Here is a 20,094-nt window from a genome sequence, read left to right as displayed (position 1 = left end):
CTCCTGGAGGTGTCTTGTTTTGACTGCCCTCTCCACCTTGAAGCGTGGCTGGGACTCAGCTGTGTTCACAGCACCTGTGCTCTACCAGCCAGACTCTGCAAGCAGTTGCCAGTGCAGCATCACTGGAAGAATTTCTATAATACTTTTTCTTCTTCCTACCTACCTACCATCCTAGAAATGTGTCCATAATGCATTATATATTCAGAAGTATTTCTTTAATGTATTCCATGCATAATTCTCCTGGTTATCAGCTACCTCAAGGCAGGGCAGATCCTACAAGTAGTGTGGATGCCTTTCACTCAAGCACCATCACCACCTGCCAATGCACATTACCAGAACAATATCATAGTTTTACTTCTATTTTTCTCTACCAATTTCTAGCAACTGTGGATCTGCAATTAGCATGAAAAGCCAATCTGTCCTGAAATGAATCAAAGCAATACATACTGTGACCTGGGCAGAGTCGAGGAACTGGAGGCCAAAGTAGTCTGTTTCCACAAGGTCTAAGTGGTATACGATCTGGTCAAACAAATCCTGGCCTTTGGCATGTTTCTGGAAGACAAATGGGTATTGGAAAAGACAAAGTGTGATAGCTGGATAAGAAACAAAAACATTTAAAAAAAATACTTCCCTAAATTGAATAAAAATTTTTTAATTTAAATAATTTAAGTGTAACAAACTCATAATTAAATTCAAACATCATATAACAGTATAAAGTTAAAAACCCAGATTAAAAACTCTTAACCCTTGGTAGCCTCTCCTTACAAAAAGAGTGTTTTTGGATGAATTCCTACATGTGATGGTAACCTTTGCCAAAATCACTCTCTTGAACAGAGGTATGACAGGCTCTATGCAGGAAAACCTGGGCAGTCTCCCAATGCAGGCAACCTTAGGAAATTTGCTCCGTTCTTTGGAACTGGCTCTCTTCCAGCCTTCTGATTTCACAGAACAAGAAACCATGGCCCAGAATGAACAAAAGACTTTTTACAGGTCACAGGCCACAAAGCCAGGACTAGAATCTAAATTCCAGTCTATCCCGGGGTTTTGACTATGTGGTACATGGATGGCGCAGGAGCATAAAAGACAGGTCAGACCCAAGGGCTCAAGTCCTACCCCTGCCACTTATTAGGAGGTATGTCCTGGAATAAATCATGTCTCATTAAGTTTCTCTTCCTGCCCTGTACATAGGCCTAGTGATTGCTGTTTTCTCACCTCTCCTTGGGAGATTCTATAAGAGAAACCACTGAAGCAAAAAGGCTCATTGGCATGCAAACAGAACAGAGACAGACATGCATGTCAGGTAAAAATGATATCATTGCAAAGAACACAAACAACATCACACAAGGACTAAAATACCAACTCCTTATTATAAAAACTGGTAAATAAAGGGAAAGAATCCAGCACTGATCCTGCCTTTATGTAACAATGGGTACCAAAGATTGTATTATGTAGCAGGGATATACAGAAATTAACTCAAAATGTATCAGAAATGTAAATGTAAGAGTCCAATTTATAATGAGTCTTGCCTCAAAATGGTGGTAAAACCACTGCCTCATCAGCTCCAGCCCAACTCTGGCCATGGTAGCCAGATTGGATCAGGGGTGGGGGAACAAACCAAAGGAACCAGAGCAACTGAGGAAGCTGTTTATTTGTGATCTGGGCTTTGAAATTACACGATAGTTTAAGAGGACCTTCTGAGAAATTGGGCACATTCACAATTCATGTGGTAATGAGAGATCCCCAAATAAAATGCTCCAGGGGCTTTGTTTTTTTTTTTTAGTTACTCTTACATTGAAGAGGTAGAGGCAGCAATGTGTGCTCAACCACACAAAGTTAATGGGTGTATAGTGGAACTAAAGAGAATTGTTTCTAGAGAGGATTCTGTAAAGTCTAGTGCCCATCTAACACTGAAGATAATTTCTGTTGACAGTATTAAAGAAGACACAGAAGAATATAATTTGAGAGACTACTCTGAAAAGTATGGCAAGAGTGAAACCATAGAAGTTAGGGAAGACAGGCAGAGTGGGAAAAAGAGAGGATTTGCTTTTCTAACTTTTGATGATCACGACACAGTTGATAAAATTGTTGTTCAGAAATACCACACTATTAAGGGGCATAATTGTGAAGTCAAAAAGACCCTTTCTAGACAAGAGATGCAGTCTGCTGGATCATGTGGAGGTGGATCTGGCAACTTTGTGGGTTGTGGAGGAAACTCTGGAGGTGGTGGAGGGAATTTTGGCCGTGGCGGAAGAGGAGGCTATGGTGGTGCAGGAGGTGGCGGTGGAGCTAGTTACGGAGGAGGTGATGGTGGATATAATGGATTTGGAGGGGATGGGGAAACTATGGCGGTGGTCCTGGTCACAGTAGTAGAGGCTACGGTGGTGGAGGGGGACATGGGAACCAGGTGGTGGACATGGTGGAGGAGGAAGAGGATATGAAGGTTACAAGGAAGGAGGAAATTTTGGTGGAGCTAACTATGGTGGAGTTGGGAAACTGTAATGATTTTGGAAATTATAGTGGACAACAGCAAAGAAATTATGGACCCATGAAGGGGGGCAGTTTTGGTGGAAGAAGCTCTGGCAGTCCCTATGTGGTGGGTATGGATCTGGTGGTGGAAGTGGATATGGAGAGCAGAAGGTTTAAAAAAGTAACAGAAAAGGGCTACAGTCCTTGGCAGGAGAGAGAGCAAGGAGTTGTCGGGAAAGTTGCAGGTTACTTTGAGACAGTCGTCCCAAATTCATCAGAGGAACTGTAAAAACCTGCCCCAGAGGGAGCGATGATGCATAGTCAGAAAAGTTACAAACAGGAAACCCTTCCGGTTCAGGACTGTCACAGCTACAGTCTGCAAAATGTGCGGCTATTGATTAACACAAGGTAGTGTCAATTAGATGTACATTCCTGACGTCTTTTTATCTTTCGTAGCTTTGTCTTTTTCTTTTCATTACATCAGGTATGTTGCCCTGCAAACTGTGGTAGTGGTACCAGGAATAAAAAATTAAGGAATTTTTAACTCTTCAATATTTGTATAGTTGTTTTTCTACATTTTAGTGCAGAAACTTTAACAAAATGCAGTTTTGAAGGTGTTTCCTTGTGAGTTAACAAGAAAATCACTGTTAATTACTATTTTGTAGGAATTCTGCTAAAGTTAACTGTAAAGAAACACCTACTGACTTGCAGATTAAGGGGAATGAATCTATTTTCCCCATTTCAAACCATGATATGAATGGGCACTGATGTGGAAAGAAATATTTGTATGTTTGTAATGCGGGTTTTTTAAAAAATAAAATAGGATTGGGTATTTAAATTAGCATATTTGTGAATTTAGTAACAGTACAATTACTTTCAAATGAAAAAAAATCTCAAAATAATTACTAGATTTGTGCATTTTCTTTCAAAATGTTAATCATGATTTTAGTGTGTTAGATTTGCTGAATCCTAGCTTGTTTAAAGTATCTCCATTCCACATTTACCTTGGTCACATTTAAACGGCTGCCATAGCTTTTGGGCATAAAGAAATGTCTACTGCTCTCTATTTAAATTACAGAAAAGGGTACTGGATGTTTTTCCTCTTCCTCATTAAAAATCATTAACATTTTGAGATACAAGAACACTAAGCCTGCTCTGTCTGAGCAAATTAGTGGATACTTGGTTTTGTTTTGTTTTTTTCCTTTTAAAGCACACAAGAGGCCCAGTTTTAAAATCTTGAGTTACTTTCCTTGATTGTCCCCACCTCCCATACAAGCTTTTAGAGCAAGAGAATAAAAATCATGCATTATTGAACACCCTAACTAGTTGGCATGCTTTCTCTTGTTTTTACCCTATACATTTTGCTAAATGAAATCAAAGATAGTTTAGGTGTAATTGTTCAAAACAACTTAATCCAGCAGAAATGTAGCATAGTTGCTTAATACAAGCATATCACTTCCCAAAGATCTGAATTCATATCTGGATAATCTTCAAGTTCTTAAATTCCTAAAGAACACATTGTGTTATTCCCTGTGTATATTTTAACCTAAATCATGTTGGTGTGAGTCATCGATTTGTTTGGAAGACCTTGGTTGAGAAGAGTTTTAGATTTTAAGGTCATATATATATAAAAATCTGTGTCTACTATTTTGCAAAAAAATTCAATCTATAAAATTCTCAGAATAAAACAGGCACAATATTTCATGACCTTGGATTAGGCAATAGTTTGCTTATACCAAAAGTACAAGCATAAAGAGAAAAACTGAACTATACATCAAAGTATAAAATTTTGCATTTCAAAGGACATCAAGAAAGTGCAGTCCAGAACAGAAGAAAGTTTTTGCAAATTATGGACAGTCAGCCCTCTATATCTGCTCCATACTTATTTCAGTCTCATATAAACAATGTAGTATCTGCATGTAATTTATACAATCCTCTCATATACTCTAATCTCTAGATTACTTACAATACCTAATACAATATAAATCCTATGTAAATAGGTGTTACACTACATTCTTTAGAAAATAATGAAAGGAAAAATAAATAGATACATAGTCACTAGAGATGCATTTTTTGGGAAATAGTTTTGGTCCACAGTTGAATCCACGGATATAGAAGGTTGAAACTGTATCTGATAGGTACTTCTACCTAGAATAAAAAACTATTGTATTCCCACAATAAAAGAACAAAGACCTAATTAAAAAACAGCCAAACGATAGAGTTCTTCTAAAATATACAGTCAATAAACACATGAAGAGATATGCAACATTATTAGTCATTAAAGAAATGCAATTCAGAAACAAATCACATTCTCTGGTGTCTTGCTGGTGCTTGAGATGCTTTTTTAAGTTATATGGAAAAATGTTTAAGTGATTTTCAGTTTTGTTTTGGTTGAGTTCTACTGTATTTGAATATTATTGTCATTTTTTCCCCTTGCATTGTTCTTCTTTGAATGGTTTTAATTTTTGTATGTGTGTGTGTGTTGGACAATAAAGTTATTAAAAAAAGAAATGCAATTCAAAGCCACAGATACCACTTCATATCCATTAGGATAGAATAAAAAAGACATAATAACAAATGTTGGAGAAATTGGAAACCTCAAAAACTGCTGAGAATAAAAAGTATACAACCATGACAGAAACTAGCCTAAGCACAGTGGTGGCGAACCTATGGCATGCTTATTATTGTGTTTTTCTTTCAAAACAAAAGATGTTAGTGTAGAACTGTTTTCTCTAAAACAATCCAAAAATTCATTTGGAACCATAAGAGGCCTAGAATAGCTAAAGCAATTCTGAGCAACAGAGACATGGCTGGGGGTATCACAATCCCCAATTTGAAACTATACTACAAAGATACTGTGATAAAATCAGCATGGTACTGGCAAAGGAACAGACATGAGGATCAGTGGAATAGATTAGAAGATGCAGAAACAACTGCAGACATACTCAGCCACCCCACCTTTGACAAAGGAGCCAATCACCCTCATTGGAGGAAGGATAGCTTATTTAATAAATGGTGCTAGAAAAACTGGATTTCAATCTGCCAAAGACTAAAACTAGACCCATACCTATCACCATGCACTAAACTAAGATCAAAGTGGATTAAAGATCTAAATATTAAGTGAGAAACACTAAACTTGCTGGAAGATAAGTTAGGTAGAACTCTTGAAGACACTGGCATAGGAAAAGACTTTATGAACAAAACCTCAGCAGCATGGGAACTAGCAGAAAGAATCAACAACTGGGATCTCATCTTATTAAAAAGCTGCACTGCAGGAGAAACCACCAACAGAGCTAAGAGACAACCTACAACGTGGGAAAAAAATTTTAGCAGCTGTACCCCAAAGGACTCCTATCTAGAATATACAAAGAATTGAAAAAAATCAGACTCCCCAAATTCAAAGACCTAATTCAAAAATGGGCATCTGAAATGAACAGACATTTCTCAGACAAAGAAGTAAAAGTGGCAAACAACTATATGAAAAAATGTTCAACATCACTGGTCATTCGAGAGATGCAGATGAAAACTACACTGAGATTCCATCTCACCCCAGAAAGAATGGCTGCTACCAAGAAATCAACCAATAACAAATGCTGGCGGGGGTGTGGGGAGAAAGGAACCCTTCTCCATTGCTGGTGGGAGTGCAGGCTGGTGAAACCACTGTGGAAATCAGTATGGCGCTACCTCAAAGAACTAGGACTAGAGGTCCCATTTGACTCAGCTATTCTCTTGCTGGGTATCTTCCCAAAAGAATTAAAAGAATCATACCACAGTGATATATGTGTACCCATGTTCATAGCGGCACAGTTTGTAATAGCTAAAGCTTGGAAGCAGCCCAAGTGCCCATCGACTGGAAACTGGATAAAGAAAATGTGTTTTTTTTTAATAAAATGGAGTACTACTCAGCCATAAAGAATGAAAAACTAGAGTCATTTATAGCTAAATGGATGCATATCGAGACCAAACTCTTAAGTGAAATAAATAGGACACACATGTGTAAATACCAAATAGTTTCTCTAGTGTGAGAAACTGATCTAGTGTAAACAAGGGTTAAAATGATTAAAATGAATAACTGACAACTTTAAATAGGAAAAAAGGTCCAAAGACGAAGGGGTGAAGGGAGGGGAAGGGGAAAGGAAAAGAGGGAAAGGAAAAACTATGAGAAAAGAAAAAAATGGAAATGAAGTCTATGTAAATAGGGAAGGGTGGAGGGGGTGAAGGGCACACAGGTAATGGGGAAAAAATAAGAACTAAGATACATCATGTACAGGTACAAACACCCAATGATAAATGTAAATGAACCGTATAACTAAAATGTACCAATAAAAGAACTTAAAACAAATAAAAAAATTTTTAAAAAGAATTGCTTTCTCTAAATTAAAACCTTACTATTCAGTTTCAATTGCAGTGTTAGCACTTTATGATAAATAAGTGGGCTTTGCACTGCAGTTTGGGCACTCGTCTCTGTAAGATTCGCCATCACTGGCCTAGCAGTTCCTCAAATAGTTAAACACAGAGTTACCATACTTCTCAACAATTCCAGTCCTAGGTATATACACAAGAGAAATAAAAACTTACATGTACATGAATGTTCACAACAGCATTATTCACAATACCAAAAAGACAGATACCACCAAAATATTTATCAATCAATGAGGAAACAAAATGCGGTATACCCATTTGATGGAATATTATTTGGCTGTAAAATGGAAGAACTGATAAATGCTAGCACATGGATGGACCCAGAAAACACTATGCTTAGATGAAAGAAGCCAGTCACAGAACACCACACACTGTCTGATCCCATTCTAAGAATTGTCCAAAGTAGGCAAATCTACAGAGACAGAAATTAGGTTAGCGGCTGCTTAGGACTGGAGGGTTTTAGGGAGTGGGGAGAGGCAAAGGAAGTGGCCTTTTGCCAGTGACAGGTTCTAAAACTGATCATGGTGACAACTCCATAAATGCCCTCAAAGTCACTGAATTGTACACTTTAGATGGGTGAAATATACGTGAATTTCGATAAAGCCATCAAAAATAGTAGATGGGTGGAGTTTTTCTTTTTGAAGTATTCCAACAAATTAATAAAGGGGGAACCAGAGAACTGCAATATCAACAATGTATAGCCCCTAATTAATGTTAGGCCGTAAGTGCTGGGCATGAGTGACCACATGCATCACAAGAGGCACCAGCTATGTGTATCTCCTGCTACAGAACACATCACCCAAGTCACAACTCGTTCCACACCCTTCTCTCCACAAGATCCAGCCTGGGAAAAATCCCACAAGCTCCTCAGAGCAAATAACCCAGTTTCTTTCTCCAATAAAATATACAGGGAAGAAAGGAAATGGAGGGGACATCCACAGGTTAAAAGAAATTTAAAAAACGTTTTCTGAGAAAAGGCAGAATCACACTGTAACATCTAGGTTGCACACTTGGGTGACAACACTTGAAATGAATAAGAGTGATAAATAAAGTGACAATACAGTCAGGGTAATTGCTGCTCCTTGTAGGACGGGTACATGGAGGGCCAGCGGGCAGGGAGCTATCTCCTGATCTGGGTATCAGGACAGGGTATCTGCTTTTGAAAACCTCACTAAACCATACCTCTGTTTTGTTTGTGTATCTGCATCTATATGATGGATAAAAAGTAAAAACAGGGGCTGCAGGTTTAGCTCAGTGGTACTGCATTTGCTTAGCATGAACAAGGCCTTGGGTTCACTTCTCAGCACCACAAAGGAAGAAAAGGATTTACGGTATGCTGAGTGGTAAGAGTGTGGGCCTAGCATGAAGGTGGCCTTGGGTTTAATCCCTAGCACCAAAAAACAACACAAAATAATAAAGTAAAAACTAAAACTAAAACTACTTCTGTACTGTATTGCTGACTTTTCTTCCTGTAACTATTCCTGTGAATGTAACAATTCAACAACAGACAGCAGAATGTGTGATGCGGTTCTCTACAAGCACAATCTACTGGAGAAAGGAAGGAGGGAGAGAGACGAACCAGCTACCACAGCCACACAGAATGGAAGGGACATCAACACTGCCCGACACTGTTCAGCCATTTAAAAGATAACAACAAAGATGAGACAGAAGTAGGGAAAAATTTTAATGATGACATTAGGTAAACAGACTATAAAGGAAGAGGTAAGCTGTGATTCCCAACTACACAAAAACACACAAGCGCTATCTATTGTGGACTGTTTGATAAAAGCAGGAAATTTGCTAAAACAAAAATAGCTGTGTTAGGAGGGAGAAACTGTGGATAGTTTTCTTCCCAAATTTTCTCTAACACTGATCTCCTGGCAATTGTTAAACAACAAGTACAATTTTGTAAAAGACAAAAACAAGCCAGGTATGATGATGCACACCTCTAATACCAGCACTCTGGGAGGCTGAGACAGGCAGATGGCAAGTTTGAGCCCAGCCTGAGCAACTTAAGGGATTTAGTGAGACTGTCTCAAAATTTAAAAAGGGCTGGGGGTGTAACTCAGCAAATCCCTGATACTTTTTTTAAAAAATAAAAACAAGAAAACCACAGGCAGTCTTCCTTGTTGCTGGTAAAGTCCATCTCATGGATCTTTACCCTGGTACTCTCCAGCACTGCCAGCCTAACAATACCTAATCACTGAGGCTCCAATGCTTCATTAGCATGTTTCCCTGTGGGAAGAACTAGTTAAGTAAGGCTTTAGCAGCAGGACATGGCAGAAAGAATTGGGCCAGGAGGAAGCAAGAGCCCTGTGCTCTGGTCCCAGATGGACCACCAACTGTGACCATGAGCAAAGCATAATTTCCCAAAATCCTTATCACCAGTCTAGGCTTGTCCCAGGGCTGCTGACATGGTGCCCCGAATAGTCACAGCATAAAATTCAACTGGCCCCAAATCCAATCTGCTCTCCACTTATGGTTCTGCATTTGGGTTCAGGGCTTACCATCCAGGCATGTGTTTTCATCACTCACAGAGTATCAACAGAAAAGTCACCATTTTACTTGAGTACTATGAAAGGAGTCAGTGTAAACTTCCGTCTAGGTCACTCCAAACCTCACTTCCCAATGTCTTTCTAATGTGGCTGTTCATGTCAGAGGAGCTCAGGGTGGAGGTTGAGGAGAGGACCTTTCTAAGGTGGCAGGTCCCTTCTGCCATGCCAGACCCTCACTCCGCTGGACTTGGAGGTGACAGAGTCTGGTGGGTAGGCACTGCTGGTGTCTTCCTGCACATCTGTAAACACTCCCCTGCACCCCCCACCCCCAAGGATGCTCCATGTTTGCTATCTTCTGCTAGAAGAGAGAATTTCCCCATGGCCCTTTCTAGCTGCAAAAAGAAGCTGGTAAAAGAATCTGGGCTGGAATTGAGGGGTCCCTAAAACACAGGCCCCAGCAGGTTACTGGGCAGGATGAAGACAGAAGGATCAAGGCCACTCCCTTGAACTTAGCATCTCCCCCTGCTCTTAGCCCCCAGAGTATCTATTCTTAAACCCAGGAAGGCTCCGGATAACTCGGTTCACCTGCACCACCAGCCCCAACATCCTACTTCCTGGAAAAAGATTAGGAAGCCCACACACTATTATCTCAAGTTTAGCCTAACAGTTCCCTCTTTCAGGAGCCAGAGAAATGCTCCCTCTGTTCTCCCACAGGAGGCACCTACCTGCCTGTATTTTACACAGGATCACCTTGCATAGCTGATGTCTGTGCTCCCTGCTGGAGATGGAGTGCTCCCTAAAGGCAGGGTCCAGCTGTGTTCACCTGAGCACCCACCTGCCCATCCCCCTATACCCGAAACACGGTGCCTACCCACAATACCTAACAAGCACTCCATAAATCACTATTATTTGATGCATGAGTGGGTAGCAGAGGGATGTGTGGTGGGACCTGGAACAGAGAAAGAGCTGTTCTGGATGGGCCATGGTAAAGCACTTGACAACAGACTGGTGATGTTTCACAAGCAGCAGGTCTAAAAATGAAAATATGCTCATTAAATATTTTCATATTAAGTATTCCATGAACAAATGCCTAGGGAACCACGCTGCACTTCCAAGGCCATTTACCTAAACACAATTTTGTTGCTATTATGTGAAGTGGTGTCTAGTGGTTACAACAGGAGACAAGTTAATGTGACAAGACTAGAAAGCCATTCCTTATTGCCTCATTATTATCTGGGTCTCGCCCTATGATGGACTCACTCATTCATTCACTCACCCACTCATTCATCATTCATTTAACAAATGTAGTGCCAATCACCATTCCAGATGTCAGGGTACTAGCTGGTGGGGGAGTAGCTATTCCCCAGGAAGCAAGCACTTCTTAGGGAGGAAAGACTTTTAATATCAGCTTAACACTCAATCCCATAGGTAGCAACATGACTTGACTCCCACTTTTCAAAGCAGCATGTACCAAGCAAGTGTGAGGCCTTACTATGTCAGGATTACCATTCTGGAATGCAAAGGCACTCTTATGTACTCCCAGATTTGAACAGCGAGCTGTCCCCAAACACAGCAGGCTCTAGCAAGCTTTACCCTTGAGTTCTCACATGGATGTTTTCTAGTTTCTCTGCCTCCCATCTCAACACGCCACTTTTCCCAAGGACCAGCAACCAGTGGTTTTGAGTCAGTATGTCTTTGTGTAGCAGCTCCTCATCTGACAAGAGCTGAAAATAAGGAAGCTCGTTAAATTGTAAAAGTACACAGTTGCCAAAGAACACTGGGGCAGGTAGGCAGCCAGCAGGGAAAAGCACGAACTTGGTGCTATCTTTGCCTGCCACGGGTTCCTATTTTGCTGACTCACTGGTTCCCAGCCACATTCCTGATAAGGGAGACTGCAAGACAGCTGATGTCTAAACTGACCGCCAAATAAATGCGCTATCCTGGTCTTAGATAAGATGTTGCTGGCAATGTATTACTGCAACCTGACTCAAGAGCAACATTAACAGGTCACATCTGGTCCTGAAAGAACAAAGAAGATTAAAGCCAGCCTGTTCCAATCTCATTCACTCTAACAAAAGATGCCAGGCATCCTAGGAAGATTTGAAATAAGAAAGAAGAAATAAGCTGGGTGTACTTGACAAGTGTACATTCTAGTTGTGAACTAACTGGAAAAGCGTGCTATCTGAGCTGTAAAAGTGATTTCAGGAACCCTCATCTTGCAGGTACATTCACCTGCTCCACATCCATCAGATGCTATGTCCCCATGTGCCCATTTTCAGAAAGCCTCTCTCATTGCTATCATGGTTCAGGCCATGTCACCTCATACCTGGACCACAATGGCAGCCCCAAGTGGTTCTGCCACTTCTAAGGTCTATTCCCTAATAGCCATCCTCCCTGTGTTTGCCAGAATGGTCTTCATACAACACAGCCTTCATCTCAGTCACTCAAAAAGCATCCAGTAGGGAATGAAGTGCAGATACCCTCATCCTGATGTCAGGGACTGTGCTCAATCAATATTGTCCAATCTAAAATAAATTTTCTTTCTCCTCAGGGGCCTATATAATATACCCTGGGCTCCAATCAAACTGTGAAGGGGGCTGTGTACCTACAGTAGTTTTCCAAATACAAGGCTCACCCCACCTTGCACAGCAGGTCCCAGCTCTAGGGCTTGGCTTGTGCTCTTCCTTTGCCTAGCATACCTTCTCCTACAGCCCCATTCCCATCCCCTCTGCAGCAAGCCAATCTCCAGGACCAATTTTCAACTAGCAAATTTCATTATTCAACTTCTTGCTGGCAAGTGCCCTGCTCTGTTTGTATTTGTTTCTCTGCCATCTAGCATTTGGAGGTTGAAATAAACATAAACCCTGATGGAGATGGAGAATCCACAGTTCCTACAATGGTCTTCAAACAACCCACTGTTCAGACAGTCTGATCTCCATGGTCCAGCTCTGCCGGCAATTCTCTACAGCCAGCCGGGACTGGGCTTTAGAACCCTCGTGCCCATCATCCCTTCCAGACCCCATGTCTGTTCTACTGCACAACAGGATGCTGGTGTTTTAGAAACCACACTCCACTGTGCCTTATCCGTATGGCTACTGAAAATGCTGTGCTTTTTACACATAAAGTATTAACAAACTCTGGATTTTTAACACAGGTTAAAATAACCAGAATAATTGTGGTACTGGTTCAAGTGTAGCTTTTGCATTTATTCTAACTAAATTCCATCTTATTTAAGTTGGCCTGGGATCGATCCTGGTAAGAACATTATAAGACCCAGCCTGTTATTTGATCTATCAGTTATTGATCCCAGTTTTCAATACCTGGGCAATGTCATAGGCTGGCCTAGGTTGACAGAGGCTGTGCTGGTAGTATCCTTTCTGACTTCTTTAGTACCTCAGTAGGAGCACCTGTGTGATGGTGACTTCCAGTTTAGCTACGAATACACAGACCTGTCCCACACAGGGCTGTGACCTGCAACTCTGAGGGGAAGAAATGCTGGGTTGGAAACGCAGTTCTATCACTTTACTAGTGATATGACCATGCCCTCAGGCACCCTTGAGCCTCAGCTTCATCTGAAAAATGGAAATACAATACTCTGATCTGCTCTGTCAACCTTGCTAAATTATATTAATTTCTGAAAAAACCAAGAAAGCAAACAAGCATGTGCTGTAAACTGTGGTTTGCTATGCTTCATTCAAACCTTCTATCTCCCACTTGTTCACAGGAATAACACCATGTGCTTTTCTGTCAAATGCTTAATAAAAAACAGGCACCTTAATAAAAGGTACATGAGGTCTAATAATCCCATTTAAATAAAAATTGAAGTTAGTCTGATTTTGGGATTTCTGTAAGCTCATGTTGATCCCTGAAGATCAGTTCCTTCCTTTGCAAGTCCTTAACACCCCTCTTTTAAGTCTCTTGGAATGCCAACAGGGATCATAGTTAGCTTTCCAGCCAGCAGTTGCCAGAAGGCAACTGCCTCTAGGCTTGTTTCAACTGCTTCTAGGAAGTGCTAACTTCAGTTAGTCACTAACTCTGCCCTCCACCTGATAACCTGCCAGTTTCCTACATGTCTTCGTATGAAACTAATTCTATATTACAAACACACATATCCCACGTGGCCTTAGAGTCTGCCTCTGATATGGGATGGATGAATGTCCTCCAAAGGTCCATGTGTTAAAGGCTTGGTCCCCAGGGTGGGATTGTTGGGAGGTACTGTGGACCTTCAAAATGTGGGGCCTAGGGCCAGGGATTTAACTCAGTGGTTCCGCTGCCTGCCTCACAAGCACAACGACCCAAGTTTGATCCCCGGTCCCCCCCCCCCAAAAAATGCGGGGCCTGATGGGAGATCTTTAGGTCATTGAGGGCATGTGCCTAAAGAGGATTTTGGGACCCCAGCCTCTTCCTGTCTCTCTTTGCTTCTTGGTGCCATACTATGCCACTCTTAACACAGACCCAAAGCAATGGGGCTACCTCACCTTGGACTGAACTTCCAGAACTGTGAGCCAAAATATACTTTTTCCTCTTTGTAAATTATCTGCCTCAGGTATTTTGTTATAACAATGTGAAGATAATTAATACAATCCTCACTGCCAATATGACTAAGTCACCATAACCAAGTATAAACTGTTACTCCAGGAAAATATATATACAAATATCAGAAATTACCAAATATGCTACCTTCACATTTTATCATGAGTGAGAAATACCATCTCAGCACCAGCAAGATTTGGTGATTCAAAATTGGAGTGAAGTGACACAAAGACCGTGCAAAAGTTGTTCACAGTCTGCTGGACTTAAAGCCAGCTAGTTTTTAAATTCCACCTGTCAATGGAAGACTGCTTCAATATTTATAAAGATTCCTTGACTCCATTTGGCAGAGAAGGAAACTGAACCTCAGAGAAATTACATGACCAAGTTCGTACTGCTTCTAAGAGGCAGAACTAAAATTGGTGCCCAGGCTTTTAGATTTTTAGGGCAGAGTTCTACCTCATCCCACTAATTTCCCTAGCCATCTCATTCATCGTTGTGGCTCAGACCACATACAATATGCTCTGCAAACAAGAAATATTTCTTAAGCCCAATTCAACACACAAATACACTGAGAGCCTACTCCATGCATGATTTTGGCTATGGCTGGGATGCAAGGCCACAGGGTCTAACAGAGACAGATCTCACAGGGAGGCAACCCTTAATTTGTCTGGAGGGCAGGAAAGTCACTGTAGTGTGTAAAGTGGATTATCTGCTCACAAACTAACACAGAAGCCAAGATGCGGTGGGGGCAGGGATCAATTTCCAGGTGGCTCCTGGAAATTCAATTCTGATAAAACAGAGCACATGTTATTAATTTCCTGACTTGTTCGGCTAACAATCTCTTAGAAATCAGAGGAAACAACAAAACAACCGCTCTTAATTTTAATCAACAAGGAAGAAACATTTTAAAAGAAAGTGACAATTCCTATAATCTCAGGCCAATTTAGTGACTTAGCAAGACACTGTCTCAAAATAAAAAAACGTTTAGCGATTCAGCTCAGTGTGAAGGCCTGGGTTCAATCCCAGTACCGGGGGGAAAAAAAGGAGAGCTACTGTCATCGTGGTGTATGAGTCAGTGAAAGAAGGTATTGATGGTTAGTTTCAGGGACAACTAGTGTCCTTAAACCACAGAGTAGGGCCCCTCAATACGCTGAAAGATCTGGGCGGGAAGATTCCAGGTGTAACTGTTCCACCACAGAAACATAGCCACACTGGCTTCAACTAATGGAGACATTAATTTAAAACCCTGAAGGGGCTGGGGATTTAACTCAGTGGTTCCATCGCCTGCCTCACAAGCGCAAGGTCCTGAGTTTGATCCCCGGTACCAAAAAGAAAAAAATAAAATAAAACCCTGAGATTTTGTGTTGCATTACTGATCAACTATCAGTCAGCCACCATTTCTCTCTGATAAACTATTTTCAGACCAAGCTATATTTAGATCTCAGCAGAGATTCAAATCTCACAGTTGTTCCATTTCCACCTCCTTCACGGGCTGCTGTGAGCAGCACAAGACAGTACTGGTCACAACTCCATGAACCACCTTTCTTTCTTACAGTCCTGGGGATCAAAATCAGGGCCTCCAACATGCTAGGAAAGTGCTCTACCACTGAGCTACACACCCAGTCTCTTGAAATTTCTTTCAATCAACTGGGGAGACCGAAAACCATCTATTGACTTCAATATCCGTGTAACTATACTGCTGTCCAAACGCGTGGAACACAACTGATTCATTAGTTTAAAGGATGGGTTTCCCATTTATTCCTCAAGATCGTGAGTGAAGTCATGGATACCTAAAGCTACTTATACTGACTGCTGTGAAAACTGCTTTGATCCAACACTTCAAATATTATACTTTCTGCTCTCAATGAGGAACATCAAAACAGCATGACTACTCTAATTTTTGGTGATACTACTTATCAAGCACACTGACTAATATACTATCCCACTGACAGGAACTTTAATAAAATATGCAGCAACTTTCCTATCACAAAGGTCCCTTGGACCAATTCCTCTGCAAGTTCTGGACTGGGAGCTGCTCCAACTGTCTTCCCTATCCAGTGAGCTCAGTCATGTAACCTGTCATGGTGCTCCTGTCCAAATAAGTCCTCTCAATTCCCCAGTGAATGGGAACAAAGGACTGGAGGTGCCTTTTAAGAAAGATGCCTGCCCCACCAGTGGCTTCTTTCTTCTATCAAAAGACAAGCAAGTACATAAGGACTTCAAAAGTACCAGGTGGGAAGTACTTAAGGTGTTAATTTTAGTGTTATTTTTTCAAATAGTGGTGTGCTTACACACACAGATGCAAATGCTCTCACACTTCTATCAACAGAGGATCTCTTTGCCTTTTCCCTTGAATCTAAAAGAATTTGGCATGGCTTCATTCACAACAAATACAACTGATTTTTGAATTACAACCTGCCTGACATACAAACAACTTGGGCTCTGACAGGAATTTTAGTTTTAACTTACAACCAACGTCTTGAGTTATGACCCAAATGCTGGCCACTTGTGCTTCCAGATTGTTTCAGATACAGGTTTAACCCTTAAAGAGATCTGGAAGGAACTTTTACAACATCCTTTCCTGTGTGGGGTTGAGAAATCCTGGACCAGTGTCTCTCTAAGAACACTGAGATCCCTGGAAGAAAGTGTGGCCTAAAATTTTACAGGGAAAGGTCTTTGAAGGCAATTAACCAACTTGAGTTACAACCACGCCTCAGGAACAAATTGAATCCACACATCAAGGGCCCACTGTACAGTGTTAGTAATGTTTTGTGATTTCCAAGGCAATGTGACAGTTCTCTTCAGATGCTTATTCTGGAGGAAGATCCAGGCAGCACATAAACAGTCCAGCTACCCTGAGACTGCTATGGTTACAAGGCCACAAGTAGGTATCCCTGCTAAGACACCAGACCTGGAAATGGACCATCTTGGACCCTTCACACCAGCCCATCATTAATGGGAGGAGCCCCAAGTGACCTTGGTGATGCTATGAGGAGGAGAAGAATCTTCCAGCAGAGCCCTGCCCAAATTCCTGACCAACATAATCCACGACTATGATAAATGGTGGTGCCACTAAGCACTGGGGGAGTTTATTACACAACAGATACATGAAACAAAAATCACACCTATACACAGAAACAGCATGTGTGCATGACATATGTGTCTTATATAGAAAAGATTTCACATAAAGTTTTTCGTAATTTTAAAAAATATTTCGTAGGAAACCTCAAAACTGTGATGCTAACTTAGGTATCATCTGCTTTGAAATAAGAAAGTAGGATAAACAGATGCATTTTTTTTTAAAAAAAGATAAACTAGAAAGTACTTTTAAAAGCCAATTCTGTTTAGGAAAAAGATATTAAACTATCTGAGGCCATCATATACCACATTTGCCAATTCCACTAGAAGAGCTCAACAAATTACACTGAAAATGGAAAGGACCTGTACAAATTGAAATGGACATACCTACCAAATGCAGTGTGTGGCTTCCTATTGGTTCCTGAATCAAAAAAATATATACAGTAAGATTTTTGAGATGAATGCAGAAAACTGATCAAGGATTTATGACATTAAGGAATCACTGTTCCTTTTGTGGAATATGATGATGATACTGTAGGTTACCCACTTAGGTATTAAGGTTAAATAAATTGCCTGAGACTTGCTTTAAATACTCCAAAAATTGGGTAGGGGATCTAGCTCAGCGATAGAGCACTTGCCTAGCATACCTAAGGCCCTGGGTTTGAACCCCAGAGTTACAAAACAAACAAGCAATCAAATAAATACATAACTCCAGAAAATAATAAAGGGGTGGTTATACACATGACAGTTTCAACATCCTAGTCTATTTTGTGTATTCGAAAAATTCCATAATAAAACTTAAACCAAAGTCAGGCATAGCGGTACACACCTGCAATCCCAGCATTCTGGGAGGCTGAGGCAGATCACAGGTTTGAACACGGCCTAGACAACTTCATGACTTAGCAAGGCTCTGTCCTCCAATTTTTTTTTAAATTAAGTTAAAAAGTGCTGGGGACTTTGCTCAATACAAAGGCCCTGGGTTCAATCCCTAGCACTGCATGAAACAAAAAACCTGAGACAAAACCTCCAAACATGCAAAGCAGTTGGGGAGAGGGGGCTGCAAGTACACTACAGCCTAAGCCTTGCCTTAGAGCACTGGCGCCACTGGTTGGAAAGAGAAGTCCTAAATCCACAGCGAAGGTAAAGGTGATATGGGCTACAGACAGGGAGAGATACTCTAAGCCATTAACAATTAGTTTTCTCCCACAAAATACCATACCTCTGCTGGTGTCTATGTTTGCACCTAAAGGAACCTTTCATCCTCTCCACCTCACCCCCAGACGTTGGTACAGCTTATGAAGGGACTTTGTGCTTAATTTCACAGGCACAAATAAAATACTTTTATAGCAAGAAACAAAGCACACACAGCAGTGAAAGCTAAATTTTTGGCTTTGGACATACCAAAGTCAAATTTCCATCCAATTTAATTTCATGGAAACTATGTTTTTAGCCCCTCACAGTTTCTGAGGGAGACAAGATTGACTTTTGATCTTGTATTAAAGCCCCATAATCTGCCACCCAGCAGACTATGACATCTTGACATGGAAGAGGAAGAACTCCTTGGTGGACATCCTTGGATGGCCACAGTGACCAGGCCTGGGTACAGCATCCCAGTTATGAGGTAAAAAACACGGGAAACCAGCACATTGAACCCTTCATTTTACAGATAGGAAAAACAAGGCAAGAGGCCAGTCACGTTGCCAGGCAGCCACCACAAAGCCAGAAATAGAACATGAGCCTTCTGACCCTGACACTAATACACTTTTCTTCCTTAGGACTATCTTGGGAAGACTGCATTATGGCTGCTATCTCAGAGGGAAATGAAAAGGCAAGTCTTGCCTTTCTGCTCCTGAAAGGTTAAGAACCAAATATGCCACACCAAGAAAACCAGACAGCTCAGTGCTAAAAACTCCTTGACTATAAAAAGCGCTTGGTTTGGGAAATATTTTTGGCTTTTTTTCTTGGTTATGGTGGACTAAGGCAAAAAAAGAACCAAAACAGTAACCTACTATTATCAAGGGGAGAAAGGAAAAAAGAAAATGAAATAAATTTGTGCCTGGCTAAACAGTAACATTTACAATTAAAATGATGGATGTCTTTGTGCCAGAGGTTGAGTTCGAAACAAGCTGCTGGAAGAAGGGCAGCCCTGAAAATAAATTGCCAAATTACTTTTTGAAGCCAGATTGCAGATTCCCCTGTGCAATTCTCAAAGTAAATAATTCTACATCAATAAATATGTAACAAATTCCCAGGAAACCCAGTTAAGAAACATGAACAGAAAGAACTCAGTGCGGGGAGGCTGGCTGCCCCCACTCCTCCTGTAACTTAGGAATGTGGACTAAATTTGAAAAGAGAGACGTAGCATTGCCACCTTGTACCCAAAGCTTCCTTAGATGCCCCAAGCCCATGAGGACTGTCCCCCTCTAATCTAAACTGCCCTTTGCACCTCTAAAAGTGACCCTGATGAAGCACCTCACGAAACAGGGTAGTGAAGGCGCATGCTGGAGTCATGCTGAGGTCTGAGTCCTAACGCTGTTACTCAGCTCAGGTAGGGTCTGACATCTGCAAAGTTTCTTGCCTGCTGAGGATTCTAGGGATTACATGAAGTGAGATGACTTTAAATAGGGCTTGGCCCAGGGCTCAACCCTAGGGCACACCTGGTGATAGGAGTGGCCTCATTCTATGCAGCACACTCACTAGCAGAGTGGGGAGATGAGGTTTATGGAGGTCAAGAGACAGGAGGTTAAGTTATGCATTGAACTGAATGCTGTACATTGTCCCTCTTAAATTCATTACGCTGAAGCCTTGACCCCCAGTACCTCAGAAGGTGACTGACTGTATTTGGGGACAAGGTTTTTAAACAGAAAGTTGGGTTAAAATAGGGCCCTGAACCAATCTGACTGGTGTCTTTATGACAAGAAGAGATAGAACAGAGAGACATCCGGACTAAACATGCCCTGGAAAAGACAGAGGACATGGGGAAGCAAGGGAACAGCCCTCTGAAAGCCAAAGAGAGAAAGGCCTGAGAGACCACTGCCGTGGGAACCTTGGACTTGGACCTCCAGCCTTGAGAGCTATGAGAGAACTGAATCAGGTGCTG

The 20,094-nt window shown here is 41.3% G+C and overlaps 1 protein-coding gene across 5 annotated transcripts in view; it reads right to left on the bottom strand.

Moving 5' to 3' along the window:
• The window catches only part of Epb41l4b (erythrocyte membrane protein band 4.1 like 4B), a 139,823-nt gene that overhangs the window by 96,549 nt on the left and 23,180 nt on the right, over window positions 1-20,094 (bottom strand). For all 5 annotated transcript variants that reach the window (XM_013073431.3, XM_013073432.3, XM_004848147.3 and 2 more), the window contains exon 2: window positions 448-552. In XM_013073431.3, coding sequence (XP_012928885.1) covers window positions 448-552 — 105 coding nt within the window. The remainder of the gene's footprint in view (window positions 1-447; window positions 553-20,094) is intronic.

The sequence above is a fragment of the Heterocephalus glaber genome, unplaced genomic scaffold, assembly GCF_053883595.1.
Source record: "Heterocephalus glaber isolate CG9 unplaced genomic scaffold, H.glaber_assembly_v1.0 deba00001481, whole genome shotgun sequence".
In the NCBI taxonomy this organism is placed as follows: Eukaryota; Metazoa; Chordata; class Mammalia; order Rodentia; family Bathyergidae; genus Heterocephalus; species Heterocephalus glaber.
This window is presented reverse-complemented; position numbering and strand designations above follow the sequence as displayed.